This window comes from Cygnus olor, chromosome 1, assembly GCF_009769625.2.
Source record: "Cygnus olor isolate bCygOlo1 chromosome 1, bCygOlo1.pri.v2, whole genome shotgun sequence".
Classification (NCBI taxonomy): domain Eukaryota; kingdom Metazoa; phylum Chordata; class Aves; order Anseriformes; family Anatidae; genus Cygnus; species Cygnus olor.
Genome location: NC_049169.1, coordinates 1,069,072 through 1,085,928, shown reverse-complemented (window position 1 = coordinate 1,085,928; position 16,857 = coordinate 1,069,072). Strand labels below are relative to the sequence as shown.

The following is a 16,857-nucleotide window of genomic DNA, read 5'->3' as shown; positions in this document are numbered from 1 at the left end:
GGGGCAGGACCCATGGGTGCTGATGGTGCTGGCGGTGCCACGCAGGCGTGGAGGTGGGCAAGCCGACCCACTTCACGGTGCACACGAAGGGCGCGGGCAAGGCCAAGCTGGACGTGCAGTTTGCGGGGCCGGGGAAGGGCCCGGCCGTGCGCGACTTCGAGGTCATCGACAACCACGACTACTCCTACACCGTCAAGTACACGGCCCTGCAGCAGGTGCGCCGGGGGGGCACCCGTGGGGGCCATCCCATAGCAGCCATCCCATGGGGGTTGTCCCATGGGGTCCATCCCGTAGTGGCCGTCCCATTGAGCCACCCATTGCAGCACCCCATCCACTGGGCATCTCCACGGTCATCCCATATGGACACCCCCATGGGCACCCTGCCTTTATGGGTACTCCCATGGTCCCCCCCCATCCCTATGGGTACCCCAATGGCTCCCCTCCATCCCTATGAGCACCCCCCTGTCCCCCCTCCCATGGGCACCCAGTCCCCATGGGCACCCCAACACTGACACCCCATGGAGCACCCCTATGGGTACCCAATCCCTATGAGCACCCCATCCCCCGGACACCCCGTGGACCCCTCTATGGGCAGCTGCGCCCCGCTCCCAGCCACCCAACAGGGGCCACCCCTCACCCTGAGCACCCCCAGAGCCCCCCAGTCCCCTGGGCACCCCCACAAATGGGGCACCCATGGGGTCCCCGCGGGCTCCCACACGTAGGAGCCCCCAAAATGCTGGGTGCCCCCCTTTCCCTAGCGGCCCCTGGGTACCCCCGGGTGGGTGCAGGGACCCCTCCGGCCCCCAGCAGCACCCTGAGGTGCCGTGTCCTGCAGGGTAACATGACTGTGGTGGTGACCTACGGGGGGGACCCGGTCCCCAAGAGCCCCTTCAGCGTCAACGTGGCGCCGGCCCTGCAGCTCAGCAAGGTCAAGGTGCAGGGCCTCAGCACCAGTGAGTGGGGGCGGCGCTGTGGGGTGGGGCGGGGCGGGGGGCACCATGGGGCAAGGGGGCACCATGGGGTGGGGGCACCCGGGTGGTGTATATGGGACCATCAGGCACAGGAGGCATTGTGGGGTGCCCTGTGGGGTGGGTGCAGCAGGGCACGGGACCCCCTTGGTTATAGGGTGCCCCATGGGGTGGGTGTGCCCTGGCGAAATGTAGGATCCCCTTGGTTATAGCACACCCCATAGGGGGGGTTCACCCTGCTAGTATGTGGGACCCCCTTGGTTATGGGGCACCCCATAGAGTGGATGCGCCTGGCAGGGTTGGGGATCCCTGTTGTTATGGGGTGCCCCATGGGGTGGGTGCGCCCCAGCAAAGTGTAGGAGCCCCTTGGTTATGGGACACCCCATAGGGTGGGTGCACCTCGGTAGGATGTGGGACCCCGTTGATTATGGGGTACCCTTGGGGTGAGTGCAGCAGGGCATGGGACCCCCTTAGTTATGGGGCACCCCATAGGGTGGGTGCACCTGGCGGGGTTGGGGACCGCTGTGGTTATGGGGTGCCCCGTGGGGTGGGTGCACCAGAGCACGGATCTCCCTCAGTTATGGGATGCCCCATAGGATAGGATGTGGAACTCCTTTCCCGTTGGGGCTCCCCATGGGGAGGGCGCACCAGGACATCCTTGGGGACCCCCTGCGGCTATGGGGCACCCCGGGGAGGGCCGGGACCCTGGGACCCCCCCATTGACACCTTTCTCCCCTTCCCCCCCCCCCCCCCCCCAGAGGTGGCTGTGGGGCAGGAGCAGGCGTTCGCGGTGGAGACGCAGGGCGCGGGTGGGCAGGGCCGGCTGGATGTGCGCATCTCGGCGCCCTCGCGCCGCCCCGTGCCCTGCAAGGTGGAGCCGGGGGCGGCCGGCGGCCCCCACCGCGTGCAGTACGTGCCCCCCGAGGAGGGGCCCTACAAGGTGGACGTCACCTACGACGGGCACCCCGTCCCCGGCAGCCCCTTCACCGTGGAGGCCGTGCTGCCCCCCGACCCCTCCAAGGTGAGCTGGTGGTGTGCGTGGTGCACGCTCCTTGTTCGTGTGCTTGTTGCACGCTTCTTGGTTGCATGCTTCTGCCTTGCACGTGCTTGTTGCACGCTCCTTGCTCATGTTCCCTTGTTGTGTGCTCCTTCCTCGCATGCTCTTCTTGCTGCGTGCCCTTGTTGCACGCTCCCTGCTTGCACACGCACTTATTGCACGCTCCTTGCTCATGTTCCCTTGTTGTGTGCTCCTTCCTCGCATGCTCTTCTTGCTGCGTGCCCTTGTTGCACGCTCCCTGCTTGCACACGCACTTATTGCACGCTCCTTCCTCGCTCATGCTTGCTGCACGCTCCCAGCTCACACCCGCTTCTTCCTTGCCCACACTCAATGCACTCCCTGCTTGCACACTCTTGTTGCATGCTTCTTTCTTGCACACATTTGTTGCATGTCCCTTGCTCACGTGCTCTTGTTGTGCACTTCCTTGCACACACTTGGTGCACGCTCCCTGCTCGCACTCACTCATACCCACCCAGCTGGCTCATGGCTTTGCGGGCTGCACACCCACGCTCCTTGCACACTCCTTGCTCATGCTGAGGGCATCCTGCAGGTGTGCTGTCCCGGTGCACACCCATGACACTCGTGCTTTGCGCACATGTGGCGCTCCGTGCTGCTTGCGTGCACCTGGACGCAGCCAGAGGGGGCATGGGTGGCGGTGTGCGTGGTGTGGCGACCCTGTCCCCTCTGACCCCCCCTGTCCCCTCTCACACCCCCGTCCCCTCTGATGCCCCCAACCCTCCTCATGTCCCCGACGTACCCTGAGCCCTCCGATGTCCCCCGACCCCTCTGAAGCCCCCATCCCTTCCAACATCCCCCATCCCTTCTCATGTCCCCAACGTCCCCCAACCCATCCGATGCCCCCCGACCCCTCTGACACCCCCGACCATGCTGCAGGTGAGCGCCTACGGGCCGGGTCTGCAGGGTGGCCTGGTGGGCACCCCGGCGCCCTTCACCATCGACACCAAGGGGGCCGGCACCGGCGGGCTGGGGCTGACGGTGGAGGGCCCATGTGAGGCCAAGATTGAGTGCCAGGACAACGGCGACGGCTCATGCTCAGTGTCCTACCTGCCGACGGAGCCGGGCGAGTACGCCATCAACATCCTCTTCGCCGAGCGCCACATCCCCGGCAGCCCCTTCAAGGCCGACATCCGGCCCGTCTTCGACCCCAGCAAGGTGACGGCCAGCGGCCCCGGGCTGGAGCGCGGCAAGGCCGGCGAGGCGGCCACCTTCCTGGTGGACTGCTCCAAGGCGGGCGACGCCGAGCTCACCATCGAGATCATCTCGGACTCGGGGGTCAAGGCGGAGGTGCTGATCCAGAACAACCGGGACGGCACCTACGCCATCACCTACACGCCCGCCTGCCCCGGCTCCTACACCATCACCATCAAGTACGGCGGGCACCCCGTGCCCAAGTTCCCCATCCGCGTCACTGTTGACCCCGCCATCGACACCAGCGGTGTCAAGGTCTACGGCAAAGGCGTGGAGCCCCGAGGTGAGGGCGGTGCGCGGGTGGCCCGGGTGTGGGGTGAGCACGGGGCACCCCGTGGGTGCCTCCTCCCCTGGGTGACCCCGTGGACGTCTTCCCCATGGGCATCTCTATCCCCATGGGCATTTGTTTCCCGATGGGCATCTCCATGGGTATTCCATCCCCATGGGCATCTCCATGGGCATCCCCCATGGATATCCCATCCCATTAGTATCTTTGTGGACGTCCCCATGAGTGTCTTCTTCCCAATGAGCATCTCCATGGGTGTCCCATCCCCATGGACAGCTCCTTCCTGATGGGCATCTCCGTGGGCATCCCATCCCATCGGCATCTTTCTGGGCATCCCCATGGGTGTCCCATCCCATTGGGCACCTCCATGTGCACCTCCTTCCCCATGGGCATTTCCTACCCAATGGGAATCTCCATGGGCATCCCATCCCCATGGGGCATCTTTGTGGACATCCCCATGGGTGTCTCCTTCCCACTGGGCATCCCCGTGGGCACCCCAACCCCATTGGCACCTCCTTTCCCTGGGCTTCTCCTCCCCATGGATGTCTCCTCCCCACGGGCACCCTGATGTGCACCTACAACCACGGGCACCCCAATTGGCACCCCAAGGGGCACCCCCAATGAATATTTCCCCATGGGCACCCCCAATGTGCACCTGCTCCCCATGGACACCCCAATGTGTACCCACTCCCCATGGGCACCCCAATTGACACCTCCTCCCCATGGCCCCCCTTGGGGTCACCCCTGTTCTGACGCCGCCCCACAGGGGTGCTGCGGGAGGTCAGCACTGACTTCACGGTGGATGCACGGGCGCTCACCAAGACCGGGGGGCCCCACGTCAAAGCCCGGGTGCTGAACCCCTCGGGCGCCAAGACTGACACCTACGTCACCGACCACGGGGATGGCACCTACCGCGTGGACTACACCCCCTACGAGGATGGTGAGGGACCCCACAGACCCCACTGGGACCCCAGCCCCCACTAGAGGACCCCTTCCCACCCCCAAATCCCAATCGGGAACCTCCCAAATGCCCCCGACTTGGGAACCCCACGACCCCCAGCTAGAGATCTGCACACCCCGAGGCCAGGGATGATCCCCCCCCGAAAAGCCCCCATGAGGGATCCCCTAAAAACCCCAACCATGGACTGTCCCACTGAGGGACCCTTCCCAAAATAAAACAACCAGGGACCCGCATAACCTTGCCCAGGGACCCCCAACCCCACTATTTGCCCCTCCCCAGCTCCTCCAATGAGGGGTCCCCTAAAAAACCCAACCAGGGACCCCCCAAAGACTCCCCCATGTGGGATCCTCCCCCAAAAAGCAGCCAGAGACACCCCACGCCTGCCCAGATCCCCCCAATCCCCTTACTTATGGCCCCCCAGTCCCATACTGGAGTCCCCAACTCCTCCAATGTGGGACCCCCGAAAAAAAACCCAACAAGGGACCCCCTCCCCAAAACACCAGCCAGGGCCCCCCAAAACCCCTATTTAGGGCCCCCCAATTCCTCCAATATGGTACCCCCAAAAACCCCTGCAATCTGGGACTCCCCCCGGCCCCCCCAATGAGGGACCCCCCCCATAACCCCCTAGGGCCCTCCCAGCCCCCCGCTGGCCCCGGGGGTGACGTTTGCCCCCCGCAGGCGTGCACCACGTGGAGGTGACGTACAAGGACGTGGCGGTGCCGCTCAGCCCCTTCCGCGTGGCCGTGGCCGAGGGCTGTGAGCCCACCCGCGTGCGTGCCCATGGCCCCGGCCTGGAGGGAGGTCTGGTGGGCACGGCCAACTGCTTCACCGTGGAGACCAGGTGGGCACCGGCATCGGCACCCTGCCATGGTGGTGGAACCCCCAGCCCCATGCCACCATGGGCACCCCAGTCCCCTTGCCGTGGTGGTGGCACCTCCATTTCCCTGCCACCACGGGCACCCCAATTCCTTTGTCATGGAGGTGACACCTCCAGCCCCATGCCACCATGGGCACCTCCATCACCTTACCATCGAGGGTCACCCTGCCATGGAGGTGGCACCTCCAGCCCCATGCCACCGTGGGCACCCCAGTCCCCTTGCCATGGAGGTGACACCTTTGTCACCCTGCCATGGTGGTGGCACTTCCATCGCCCTACCACCATGGGCACGTCCATCTCCTTGCCATGGAGGTGACACCTCTGTCACCCTACCATGGTGGTGGCACCTCCGTCACCCTACCACCATGGGCACCCCGATCCCCTTGCCCTGGAGGTGGCACCTCTGCCACTCTGCCACCATGGGCACCCCAGTCCCCTTGCCCTGGAGGTGGCACCTCCGTCACCCTACCACCATGGGTACCTCCATCCCCTTGCCCTGGAAGTGCCACCCCCTACCCCCACCTATCCCCATCCCTGAATGGCGCCGCTGTCCCCAGGGGCGCGGGCACCGGGGGCCTGGGCCTGGCCATTGAGGGCCCCTCAGAGGCAAAGATGTCCTGCAAGGACAACAAGGACGGCAGCTGCACGGTGGAGTACATCCCCTTCACACCCGGCGACTACGACGTCAACATCACCTTTGGCGGCCACCCCATCCCCGGTGCGTGGGGACGGGGATGGGGCTGGGGGCTCCCTGGGGTCTTCTGCTGTGCTGCCCCCAGGGCAGTGGGGTCCCTATGGCCGTGCTGTCCCCACATGGCCATGTTGTCCCCATTGTCACACTGTCCCCATGCCTATGGTGTCCCCACACCCACGGTGACCCCATCCCCACGCTGTCCCCATGCCCCTGGTGACCCCATCTCCGCGTTGTCCCCCACTCCATCCCCACGCTGTCCCCTTGTCCGTGGTCTCCCTGTCCCCCCACTGTCCCCATGCCCATTTTGTCCCCACGTTGTCCCTGTGTCCAAATTGTCCCCATGCCCACATTGTCCCTGCATTGTCCCCATGCCTGTGTTCTCCTTGCGCCTACATTATCTCCACACTGTCCCCATATTGTCCCCATGCCCATGTTGTCCCCATGCTCTCCCCATGCCCTTGCTGTCCCTGTGTCCGTGTTGTCCCCCCTGTCCCCGTGCCATCCCTGTGCCGGCGGTGACGCCGTGCCGTGCCGTGCCACAGGGAGCCCGTTCCGGGTGCCAGTGCAGGACGTGGTGGACCCCAGCAAGGTGAAGTGCTCGGGGCCGGGGCTGGGCCCCAGCGTCCGCGCCCGCCTGCCCCAGACCTTCACCGTGGACTGCAGCGCCGCAGGGCTGGCACCGCTCGAGGTCACGCTGCTGGGACCCACTGGTGCGTGGGGCTGGGGGGCCGTGTCCCATGGGGTGGCCTTCCCGTGGGGTGTCCTGTGCCATGGGGTGACTTCTCCATTGGGTGCCTGCTCCATGGGGAGTCCTGTGCCATGGGGTGACTTATCCATGGGGTACCCTGCCCCATAGGGTGCTTGCCCCGCAGCATGCCCTCCCCTGTGGGGTGTCCTGCTCCATGGGGTGCCCTGCCCTGTGGGGTGACTTCTCCCGTGGGGTCCCCTGTCTAGAAGTGATGTGCCTCACATGGTGCCATACTCCATAGGGTGCCCTATTCCATAGGGGGCTGTGCCCATGGATGCCCTGCCCCACATGGTGCCCTGCCCCATAGGGTGCCCTGCCCCATGGTGTGCCCTGCTCCAGAAGACACCCTGTCCCATAGGATGTCCTTCCCCATAGTGTGCCTTGCCTGCCCCATAGGGTGCCCTGCCCCACAGGATGCTCTGTCCATGGGTATCCCTGCCCTACGGGGACCCAGCCCCACAGGGACCCAGCTCCACTGATCCTCCCCCCCCCCCCCCCAGGCCTGGCGGAGCCGGTGGAGGTGCGCGACAACGGGGACGGCACCCACAAGGTGACCTACACCCCGGCCACCGACGGGCCCTACACCGTGGCCGTCAAGTATGCCGACCAGGAGGTGCCGCGCAGGTGAGGGGCAGCACGCAGCTCCACTGATCCCTGTGCCCCATTGATCCCCGTGCCCTACACTGATCCCCAAGCCCCCCTGACCCCTGAGCTCCCCACTGATCCCTGTGCCCCACACTGATCCTGTACTCCACAGTGACCCTGTGCCCCACTGGGCCCGTGCCCCACTGGCCCTGTGCTCCACGTTGGCCCCATGCCCTACTGAACCTTGTCCCCTCCACCGAACCTTGTTCCCCACACTCACCCCATGTCCCCTACCAACCCTGTTCCCCATGTTGACCCCATACCCCACTGACCCCGTGCCCCACATTGACCCAGTTCCCCATACTGACCCCACTGACCCCGTGCCCCCCAACGACCCCGTGTCCCCACAGCCCCTTCAAGATCAAGGTGCTGCCCGCCCACGACGCCAGCAAGGTGCGTGCCAGCGGCCCGGGGCTGAGCACCAGCGGCATCCCTGCCAGCCTGCCCGTGGAGTTCACCATCGACGCGCGCAACGCCGGCGAGGGGCTGCTGACCGTGCAGATCCTGGTGAGCCCTACCGTGTGCCTCGTACCGTCCCGTGGGGCGCTGAGATCCATAGGGCTCCCTATGGCCGTCCCATGGGGCGCTGAACCCCACAGGGTGTCTGGTACCATGCCATGGGGTGCTGAGCCCCATAGAACAGAATGGGATAGGACAGGACAGCGCAGCTGCTCTTGCACCCATTTAGTGGGGTGCTGAGCCCCACAGGGTGCCCTGGTACCATACCTTGAGGGGACTGAGCCCCACAGAAGGCTCTTACACCCCTGGAATGGGGCGCCAGGCCCCGTGGTCACACAGCACACATCAATGGGGCACTGAGCCCTGTATGTAACTCTTGCACCCATGTAATGGGGCACCAAACCCCATAGAGCTCCCTGCGGCCATTCCATGGGGTGCTGAGCCCCATAGGGCTCCCTGTGGCCGTCCCATGGGGCGCTGAGCCACGCGGTGCCCACAGGACCCTGAGGGGCAGCCCAAGAAGGCGGCGATCCGGGACAACGGGGATGGCACCTACACGGTGTCCTACGTGCCCGACCTGCCGGGGCGCTACACCATCACCATCAAGTACGGCGGGGACGAGATCCCCTGCTCGCCCTTCCGCATCCACGCCGTGCCCTCCGGCGACGCCAGCAAGTGCCTCGTCACAGGTGGGCCCTGCCCCACGGTGTGCCCCGCTGCCCACAGCGTCCCCATGCTGCCCTATGGCTTCCCCGTGCCACCCCATGCTACCTCCTGCCACCCCACGGCATCCCCCTGCCACCCCATTGTGCCCTGTGCTGCCCCATAGCATCCCTGTGCTGCCCCACGGCACCCCCATGCTGCCCCATGGCATCCTCCTGCTGCCCCACAGATTCTCCATCCTGCCCCACATCATTCCCTTGCTGACCCACTGTGCCCTGTGCTGCCCCGTGGCATCCCTGCGCTACCCCACACCACCTCCTTGCTGCCCCGTTATGCCCTCTGCTGCCCCACGGCGCACCCATGCTGCCCCATGGCATCCCCACGCTGCCCCACAGCGCACCCATGCTGCCCCCTGCCACCCCACGGTTTATCCTCACTGCCCCACAGCTGCCCCACAGATTCCCTGTGCTACCCCACAGCGCCTCGTGCTGCCCCACACCATTCCCCACACTGCCCCACACCGACCCACAGCATCCCCCCACCCCTGCCCCACAGCTTCCCTCCGCTGCCCCACGGCTTCCCCACGGCATCCCCTCCTTGCCTTGCCCCATGCTGCCCCATGGCTGCCCCCCCCCCATCACTGCCCACCCCACGGCGTCCACGGGTGCCCCCCGAGCAGAGCAGGACGTGCCGGCCCCCCGGCCCCCCCAGCCCCCGCAGCCCCCCGCAGCCCCCCCATCTCATCCGCTTTTCCCTCGTCTCTCTTTGCAGTATCCATTGGGGGCCACGGACTGGGTAAGTGGGGCCGGGGGCCAGGGGGCGAGGGTCTGGGTTGGGGGGGGGGGGGCCGGGCCAGGTCCCTGTGACCGTGTCCCACCCCCCCGCCCCCCCCCGCAGGTGCCTGCCTGGGCCCCACCATCCAGATCGGGGAGGAGACGGTGATCACGGTGGACGCCAAGGCGGCCGGGCAGGGCAAGGTGACCTGCAAGGTGTCGACGCCCGACGGGGCCGAGCTGGACGTGGACGTGGTGGAGAACCACGATGGCACCTTCGACATCTACTACACCGCCCCCGAGCCCGGCAAATATGTCATTACCATCCGCTTCGGGGGCGAGCACGTCCCCAACAGCCCCTTCCACGTCCTGGTAGGTGGTGGTGGGGGCACCATGGGACTTGGGGGCCTTGGAGGGCTGGGAGATGATGACGAGTGCCATGGGGCAGAGAGTTGGGGCCGTAGTGGGTACCATTGGGTCAGGAAGTCAAGATGGCATGAGGTTGAGCTGAAGCCACGTTGGGCATCGTTGGATGGAAGGTCACAGTGGGCACCATGGGGCCGGGGGGTTGTGGTGGGCGCCGTGGGGCTGGGACACCAAAGGGAGTGCTGTGGGGCAGAGCTGGGACCATAGGGAGTATTGGTGGGCCGGGAGACCACGATGGGAGCCATGGGTCAGAGCTGGGGCCACGTTGGGAACCACGGGGTTGGGAGACCGTGGTGGGCACTGTGGGGCTAGGAGACCGTGACAAGCACCATGGGGCAGGGCTGGGAGTGTAGGGGGCACCAAGGGGATGGGAGATGGTCATGGGCATCATGGGGCAGAGCTGGGGCCATGGTGGCCACCCCGGGACTGGGAGACCCCCCCGGGGGGCTGTGGTACTGACACCGCTCTGCCCACGGTGCCAGGCCACGGAGGAGCCTCCTGCCACTGCTGAGAGCCTTCGTCCCTTCAACCTCGTCATCCCCTTCACCGTGCAGAAGGGCGAGATCACAGGTATGGGGTGAGGAGGGCATGGTGTGGGGCACGGTGTGGGGCACTGGTGTCCCCATGGCACCCCGGTGACACGGCGTCCCCAGGCGAGGTGCGGATGCCCTCGGGGAAGACGGCGCGTCCCAACATCACGGACAACAAGGACGGGACGGTGACGGTGCGTTATGCCCCCACCGAGAAAGGGCTGCATGAGATGGACATCCGCTATGACGGCAACCACATCCCCGGTGAGCCCTGGGAGCACTGGGAAGGGGCTGAACCCCGACCCCTGACACTGTGGCCCCGTGTCTCTGACTGTCTCTGTGTCCCTAGGGAGCCCCCTCCAGTTCTACGTGGACGCCATCAACCCGCGGCACGTCAGCGCCTACGGGCCGGGGCTGAGCCATGGCATGGTCAACAAGCCCTGCACCTTCACCATTGTCACCAAGGATGCTGGGGAGGGTGAGTGATGGTCCCAGGGGGGTGAGAGGGGTTGGGAGACCGTGATGGGCAGCATGGGGTTGGGAGATCATGGGGTCACCAGGGGGTTGGGAGACTGGGGGGGTGCAACTGTAGGTTTGGGAGAACATGAAGAGTGCCACAGGGTTGGAAGACCATGAGGGACGCCATAGGGTTGGAAGACCATGTTAGCCACCATTGGGTTAGAAGATCATGTTGGCCATCATTGGATTGGAAGACCACGATGGGCACCATTGGGTTGGAAGACCGTGATGGACACAATGGGGTTGGGAGATCCTGGTGGCCACCACAGGGCTGGGAGGCCGCGATGAACACCGCTTGGTTGGGAGATGGTGGTGGGCACCATGGGGCTGGGGGAGCGTGGTGGGCACCGTGGTGCTGACCCCTGCCCCGTGCCCCAGGTGGGCTCTCGCTGGCGGTGGAGGGCCCCTCCAAGGCGGAGATCACCTGCAAGGATAACAAGGACGGGACCTGCACCGTGTCCTACCTGCCCACGGCCCCTGGGGACTACAACATCATCGTCCGCTTTGACGACAAGCACATCCCAGGCAGCCCCTTCACTGCCAAGATCACTGGTGAGAGGGGGCTCAAGGAGGCCTTTGGGGACCACCTCTGGCCTTGGGGACCTCTGCGTGGCCATGGTCATGGGGACACCTGCGCGGCCTCTGGGAGTCATTGTATGGCCATGGGGTCCCTTGTCCAGCCCTGGCCACCAGAACCCCATCATATGGCCACGGGTACCATGTCCATGTGGTCATGGCGACCCCTAAACGGTCGTGGCCATGGGGACCCTTGAATGGCTGTGGGGATCCCACCATGTGGCTATGGGGACACCTGCATGGTCATGATCATGGGGACCCCTGCATGGCCACCAGGACCCCACCACATGGCCTTGGGGACCCTGTGTAGTCATGGGAACCCCATCAGGTGGCATTGGGTGCATTGCATGGCCACCAGGACCCCACCACATGTCCCCACATGGCCCTGGGGACCCCGCTCACGTGGCATGGGCCCATGGCCGCGGGACCCCCCGCACTGCCCTCCCCTTGCCCCCCACTGATGGCGCCTCCACAGGGGACGACTCGATGCGGACGTCGCAGCTGAATGTGGGCACCTCGACGGACGTCTCGCTGAAGATCACGGAGACAGACCTGAGCCTGCTGACTGCCAGCATCCGGGCGCCCTCGGGCAACGAGGAGCCCTGCCTGCTCAAGCGGCTGCCCAACCGCCACATCGGTGCGCAGGGACACGGGGATGTGGGGACATGGGGACACCCAGTGGTGGCGGTGGCTAACGGTGGCGTCTCCCCCAGGCATCTCCTTCACGCCCAAGGAGGTGGGCGAGCACGTGGTGAGCGTGAAGAAGAGCGGGCAGCACGTCACCAACAGCCCCTTCAAGATCCTGGTGGGGCAGTCGGAGATCGGGGACGCCAGCCGGGTGAAGGTGTGGGGCAAGGGGCTGGTGGAGGGGCACACGTTCGAGGTGGCCGAGTTCATCGTGGACACGCGTAGTGCTGGTGAGACCACGGGCGGGGATGGGGACGGGGATGGGGACAGGGCAGGGTCATCGGAGTGACATGGTCAAGGCCAGTGGGGGGGTGGTGGCCGAGGGCACATGGTGGCTGAGGCCAGCACAGGACGGGTGGTGGCCGTGGTGGTGGCATGGCTGAGGCCAGCACTGGGTGGTGGCCATGGTGGTGGTGCGGCTGTAGCCAAGGGGCTGATGGGATGGTGGCTGTGGTGATGGCATGGTCATGGCTGGGATGAGATGGGTGGTGGCCATGGCATAGCCAAGGGATGGAGGCCGTGGTGGTGTCATGGTCATGGCCGGGATGGGATGGGTGGTGGCCATGGCATGGCCAAGGGATGGAGGCCATGGCTATAGCATGGTCATGGTCAGGATGGGATGGGTGGTGGCCATGGCATGGCCAGGGGCAATGTAGGATGGAGACCATGGTGATGATATGGTCATGACCGGAATGAGGATGGGTGGTGGCCATGGCATGGCCAAGGCCAACTTTGGGTGGTAGCCGTATTTGTGACTGTGTTGGGATGGGCTGGTGGCCGTGGTGGTGGCACGGCCGTGGCCAGGATGGGCTGGTGGCCTTGTGATGTCCCCGTCCATGCTGGGGAACGGCCCCAAACACGTCCCCACGCTGCCCAGGCTACGGCGGGCTGGGCCTGTCCATCGAGGGCCCCAGCAAGGTGGACATCAACTGCGAGGACGTGGAGGACGGCACCTGCAAGGTCACCTACTGCCCCACCGAGCCCGGCAACTATATCATCAACATCAAGTTCGCCGACAAGCATGTCCCAGGTGGGTGCGGGGACGGGGCGGGGGCTGGCGAGGTCCCCCCGGGGAGGGGTGGCCGGGGTGGGCACACTGAGCTGGTGGCTGTCCCCCCCCCAGGGAGCCCCTTCACAGTGAAGGTGACGGGAGAGGGGCGCATGAAGGAGAGCATCACGCGCCGGCGCCAGGCCCCCTCCATCGCCACCATCGGCAGCACCTGCGACCTCAACCTCAAGATCCCAGGTAGGGCGCGCGTCTTCCTCCTCCTCCTCCTCCTCCTCCTTCTCCTCCTCCTCCTGCTCCTGCGCCTCTGCGGCGGGGACGGGGACAGGGACAGGACATGGACAGGACAGGGACAGGGCAATGACAGGGACAGGACAGGGACAGGACAGGGACAGGGATGCGTCTCGGCCGCTCCAGCTCTGATTTCCGCCGCCTTCTTCCTTCTCTCCTCGTCCGTCCGTGCATCCGTCCCCGTGTCCGTCCGCGTGTGCCTGTGCCCCTCCGTGCGTATGTCCCTCCGGGTTTGTCCATCTGTCCGTGCCTGTGACCATCCGTGTACTGACCCATCTGTGCGTCCATCCATGCCCGCCTGTCTCCGCACACCCTCCACCATCCCTGTATCCATCCGTGTAACCATCCATCCGTGTCTCCATCCTTCTGTGCTTCTTTCCATCCATCCGATGTCCATCCTTCCATCTGTTCATCCTTCCATCCATCCGTCCACCCACATGTCCATCCATTCATGCATTCATCGTCCGTCCATCCACCCACCCACCCATCCATCGTCCATTCATATGTTCATCCATCCATCCATGTGTCCATCCATCCATGTGTCTGTCCATCCATCCATTCATCCATCCATGTGTCCAACCATCTGTGTCCATCCATCCATCCTCCATTCATCCATACATACATTCATCCATCCATGTGTCTGTCCATCCATGCATTCATCACCCATCCATCCACCTGCCCATCCATCCACGTGTCCATCCATCATCCATCCATCCATCCATGTTTCCACCCATCCATCTTTCCATCCATCCATCCATGCATCCATCAACCATCCATCCTTCTGTCCATCTTTCCATCCATCCATCCATGTGTTCATCCATCCATTCATCCATCCATGCATCCATGTTTCCACCCATCCATCAATCCATTGATGTGCCCATCCACATTTCCATCCATCCATGCACGTGTCCATGTGTCCTCATGTCTTCCCATGTGCCACTGTCCCCGTCCCCGTGTCGGTGTCCCCGTGTCGGTGTCCCCGTGCCCGCCTGGCGCGCGGCGGCGGCGCCGCAGGGAACTGGTTCCAGATGGTGTCGGCGCAGGAGCGCCTGACGCGCACCTTCACGCGGAGCAGCCACACGTACACGCGCACCGAGCGCACCGAGATCAGCAAGACGCGCGGCGGCGAGACCAAGCGGGAGGTGCGGGTGGAGGAGTCCACGCAGGTCGGCGGCGACCCCTTCCCCAACGTCTTCGGGGACTTCCTGGGCCGTGAGGGCCTGGGCGCCTTCGGCAGCATCGCCCGTGGCCAGGAGGGTGCGTGCGGGGCGTGCGTGTGCCTGTACCAGGGGCTGGGTGCACCAGCATGGGGGTGTGCTTGTGCGAGGGATGGGTGCATGTGTACATGGGGGTGTGCTTGTGCAAAGGCTGGGTGCACCTGCATGGGGGAATGTGCTTGTGCAAGGGCTGGTGCATGTGTACATGGGGGGCATGCTTGTGCAAGGGATAGGTGCATGTGTACATGGGAGAGTGCTTGTGCAAGGGCTGGGTGCACTTGCACATGGGAGAGTGTGCAAGGATTTGGTGTATTTGCATGTGGGAGCCTGCTTGCACAGGTGCTGGCTGTGCATTTGCACACAGGACTCTGCTAGCAGAAGGGCTGGATGCACATAGGAGTTTGCACGAGCCATTGGTGTGCATTTGCACATGGGTTTGTGCATGCACATGCTGCACCTTGGACAGTGTTTGCACGGCACCGTGTGCCTATGTGGGGCTGGGTGTGCACTTGCACGTGGGATCGGGCTTGCATGGGGACTGGGTGTGCTTGTGCGATGCTGTGGGCAGTGCTTGCACAGTGCTTGCACTCACACAGGGGCTGCGTGCTCACAGGGAAATGTGCTGGCACAAGGGCTGGGTGTGCACTTGCACGTGGGAGGGGGGCTTGCACGGGGCTGTGCATGCTCACGCAGCACTGTGGGCGATGCACAAGGGCACAAGCTTGCACAGAAGCACGCTTGGACAAGGGCTGAGTGTGGGTTTGCGCACAGGAGCGTGCTGGCACAGGGGCCGTGTGCTCACCGTGCATGGCATGAGCGTGTTTGCACGGGGCTGTGTGTGCTTGCACGGGGGTGTGCCCCCCAGGGGACCACGCACCTTCCCACGGCAGCTGCGCGTGCCCCTTGCACGAGGCCTTGCACAAGGGCTGGCTCACACAGGCCCAGCACACGCCTTCCCCTGGCACAGGGCATTTGCACAAGGTGCCTTGCACGAGGCTGCCCTTGCACAAGCGTGGCAGTTGGGCACTGGTGACGCGGTGCTTACAAGAGGTGCGCGTGCCCTTGCACAGGCTAACACGGGCCTTGCACAGAGCCCTTTGCGCAAGCGTGTGAGCGTGTGTGCTCACAGGGGCGTGCAAGCCTCTAGCACGAGGGTTTGACCTCACGGCGTGCACACCTAGAGGCGCGTGCTGGGTGGGTCCTTTGCACTGGGGTGTGCACACGCTGGGGACGTCTGCTCACGGGCGTGCTTGTGCCCCTCGCATGAGGCTGCACTCTCAGCAAGCGAGGGGGCACAGGGGGTGCGTGTGCCCTTTGCACAGGGGTGCAGGCTCCCTGGGGCACCTGCAGACCCCTCGCTGCTGGCTGCAATCTCCTTGGGGTGCGTGCAAGCCCCTTACGGGGGGGGGGGGGGGGGTGCAGGCTTTTTGGGGTGCATGCAAGCTCTTAGCAAACAGGTGCACGGTCTTGGGGTGCACGCGGACCCCTTGCAAACAGGTGCATGCTCCACAGGGTGCATGCAAGCCCCTTGCAGATGGGTGCAGGCTTTTTGGGGTGCATGCAAACTCTTAGCAAACAGGTGCAGGCTATTGGGGTGCACACAAACCTCTTTTAAATGGGTGCAGGCTCCATGGGATGCATGAAGCCCCCCAGCAGATGGGTGCACACTCTTGGGGTGCGCGCAGCCCCCTTGCAAAGGGGTGCAGGCTATTGGGGTGCATGCAATCCCCTTGAAAACAGGTGCATGCTCCATGGGGTGCACGCAAGCCCCTAGCAGATGGGTGCAGGCTCTTTGGGGTGCATGAAGCCCCTTGCAAAGGGGTGCAGCCTGTTGGGGTGCATGAGAACCCCTCCTAAATGGGTGCACACTCTTTGGGGTGCACGCAGCCCCCTAGCAAATGGATGCGGGCTTTTTGGGGCGCACGCAAACCCCTTACAAATGGGTGCACTCTTTGGGGCGCACGCAAGCTCTTAGCAAACGGGTGCACGCTCCCTGGGGTGCATGAAGCCCCCCTGGCAGAGGGGAGCAGCCCCCCGGGGTGCACGCAGCCCCCCCCCCCAGGACCCCGTGGGCGCACTGACCGTGTCCCCGCAGGCGAGGCGGCCCCCCAGGAGCTGACGGCGCAGGTGCTGAGCCCCTCGGGGAAGCTGTTCGACGCCGAGGTGCTGGAGGGGGGGGACAGCACGTACAGCGTGCGCTTCGTGCCCCAGGAGATGGGCCCCCACACCGTCAACGTCAAGTACCGGGGGCAGCACGTGCCCGGC

General features: G+C 65.0%; 1 protein-coding gene and 1 long non-coding RNA gene across 2 annotated transcripts in view; both read left to right on the top strand.

Moving 5' to 3' along the window:
* Window positions 1-16,857, top strand: part of FLNC (filamin C) — a 31,906-nt gene extending 15,049 nt beyond the window's left edge. Inside the window, exons 18-40 of the mRNA XM_040545177.1 lie at window positions 46-215; window positions 836-953; window positions 1,727-1,989; window positions 2,920-3,517; window positions 4,287-4,460; window positions 5,160-5,322; window positions 5,916-6,076; window positions 6,595-6,762; window positions 7,301-7,424; window positions 7,796-7,952; window positions 8,404-8,593; window positions 9,339-9,362; window positions 9,465-9,712; window positions 10,249-10,336; window positions 10,420-10,560; window positions 10,646-10,774; window positions 11,194-11,367; window positions 11,867-12,028; window positions 12,105-12,308; window positions 12,956-13,108; window positions 13,202-13,324; window positions 14,451-14,632; window positions 16,688-16,857. Of these exons, the coding sequence (XP_040401111.1) occupies window positions 46-215; window positions 836-953; window positions 1,727-1,989; window positions 2,920-3,517; window positions 4,287-4,460; window positions 5,160-5,322; window positions 5,916-6,076; window positions 6,595-6,762; window positions 7,301-7,424; window positions 7,796-7,952; window positions 8,404-8,593; window positions 9,339-9,362; window positions 9,465-9,712; window positions 10,249-10,336; window positions 10,420-10,560; window positions 10,646-10,774; window positions 11,194-11,367; window positions 11,867-12,028; window positions 12,105-12,308; window positions 12,956-13,108; window positions 13,202-13,324; window positions 14,451-14,632; window positions 16,688-16,711 (3,938 nt within the window). The 3' untranslated portion in view covers window positions 16,712-16,857. The remainder of the gene's footprint in view (window positions 1-45; window positions 216-835; window positions 954-1,726; window positions 1,990-2,919; window positions 3,518-4,286; window positions 4,461-5,159; window positions 5,323-5,915; window positions 6,077-6,594; window positions 6,763-7,300; window positions 7,425-7,795; window positions 7,953-8,403; window positions 8,594-9,338; window positions 9,363-9,464; window positions 9,713-10,248; window positions 10,337-10,419; window positions 10,561-10,645; window positions 10,775-11,193; window positions 11,368-11,866; window positions 12,029-12,104; window positions 12,309-12,955; window positions 13,109-13,201; window positions 13,325-14,450; window positions 14,633-16,687) is intronic.
* Window positions 15,230-16,687, top strand: LOC121064047. The gene is made up of 2 exons (XR_005816310.1): window positions 15,230-16,211; window positions 16,333-16,687. It is a non-coding gene; the product is annotated as an uncharacterized LOC121064047 (long non-coding RNA).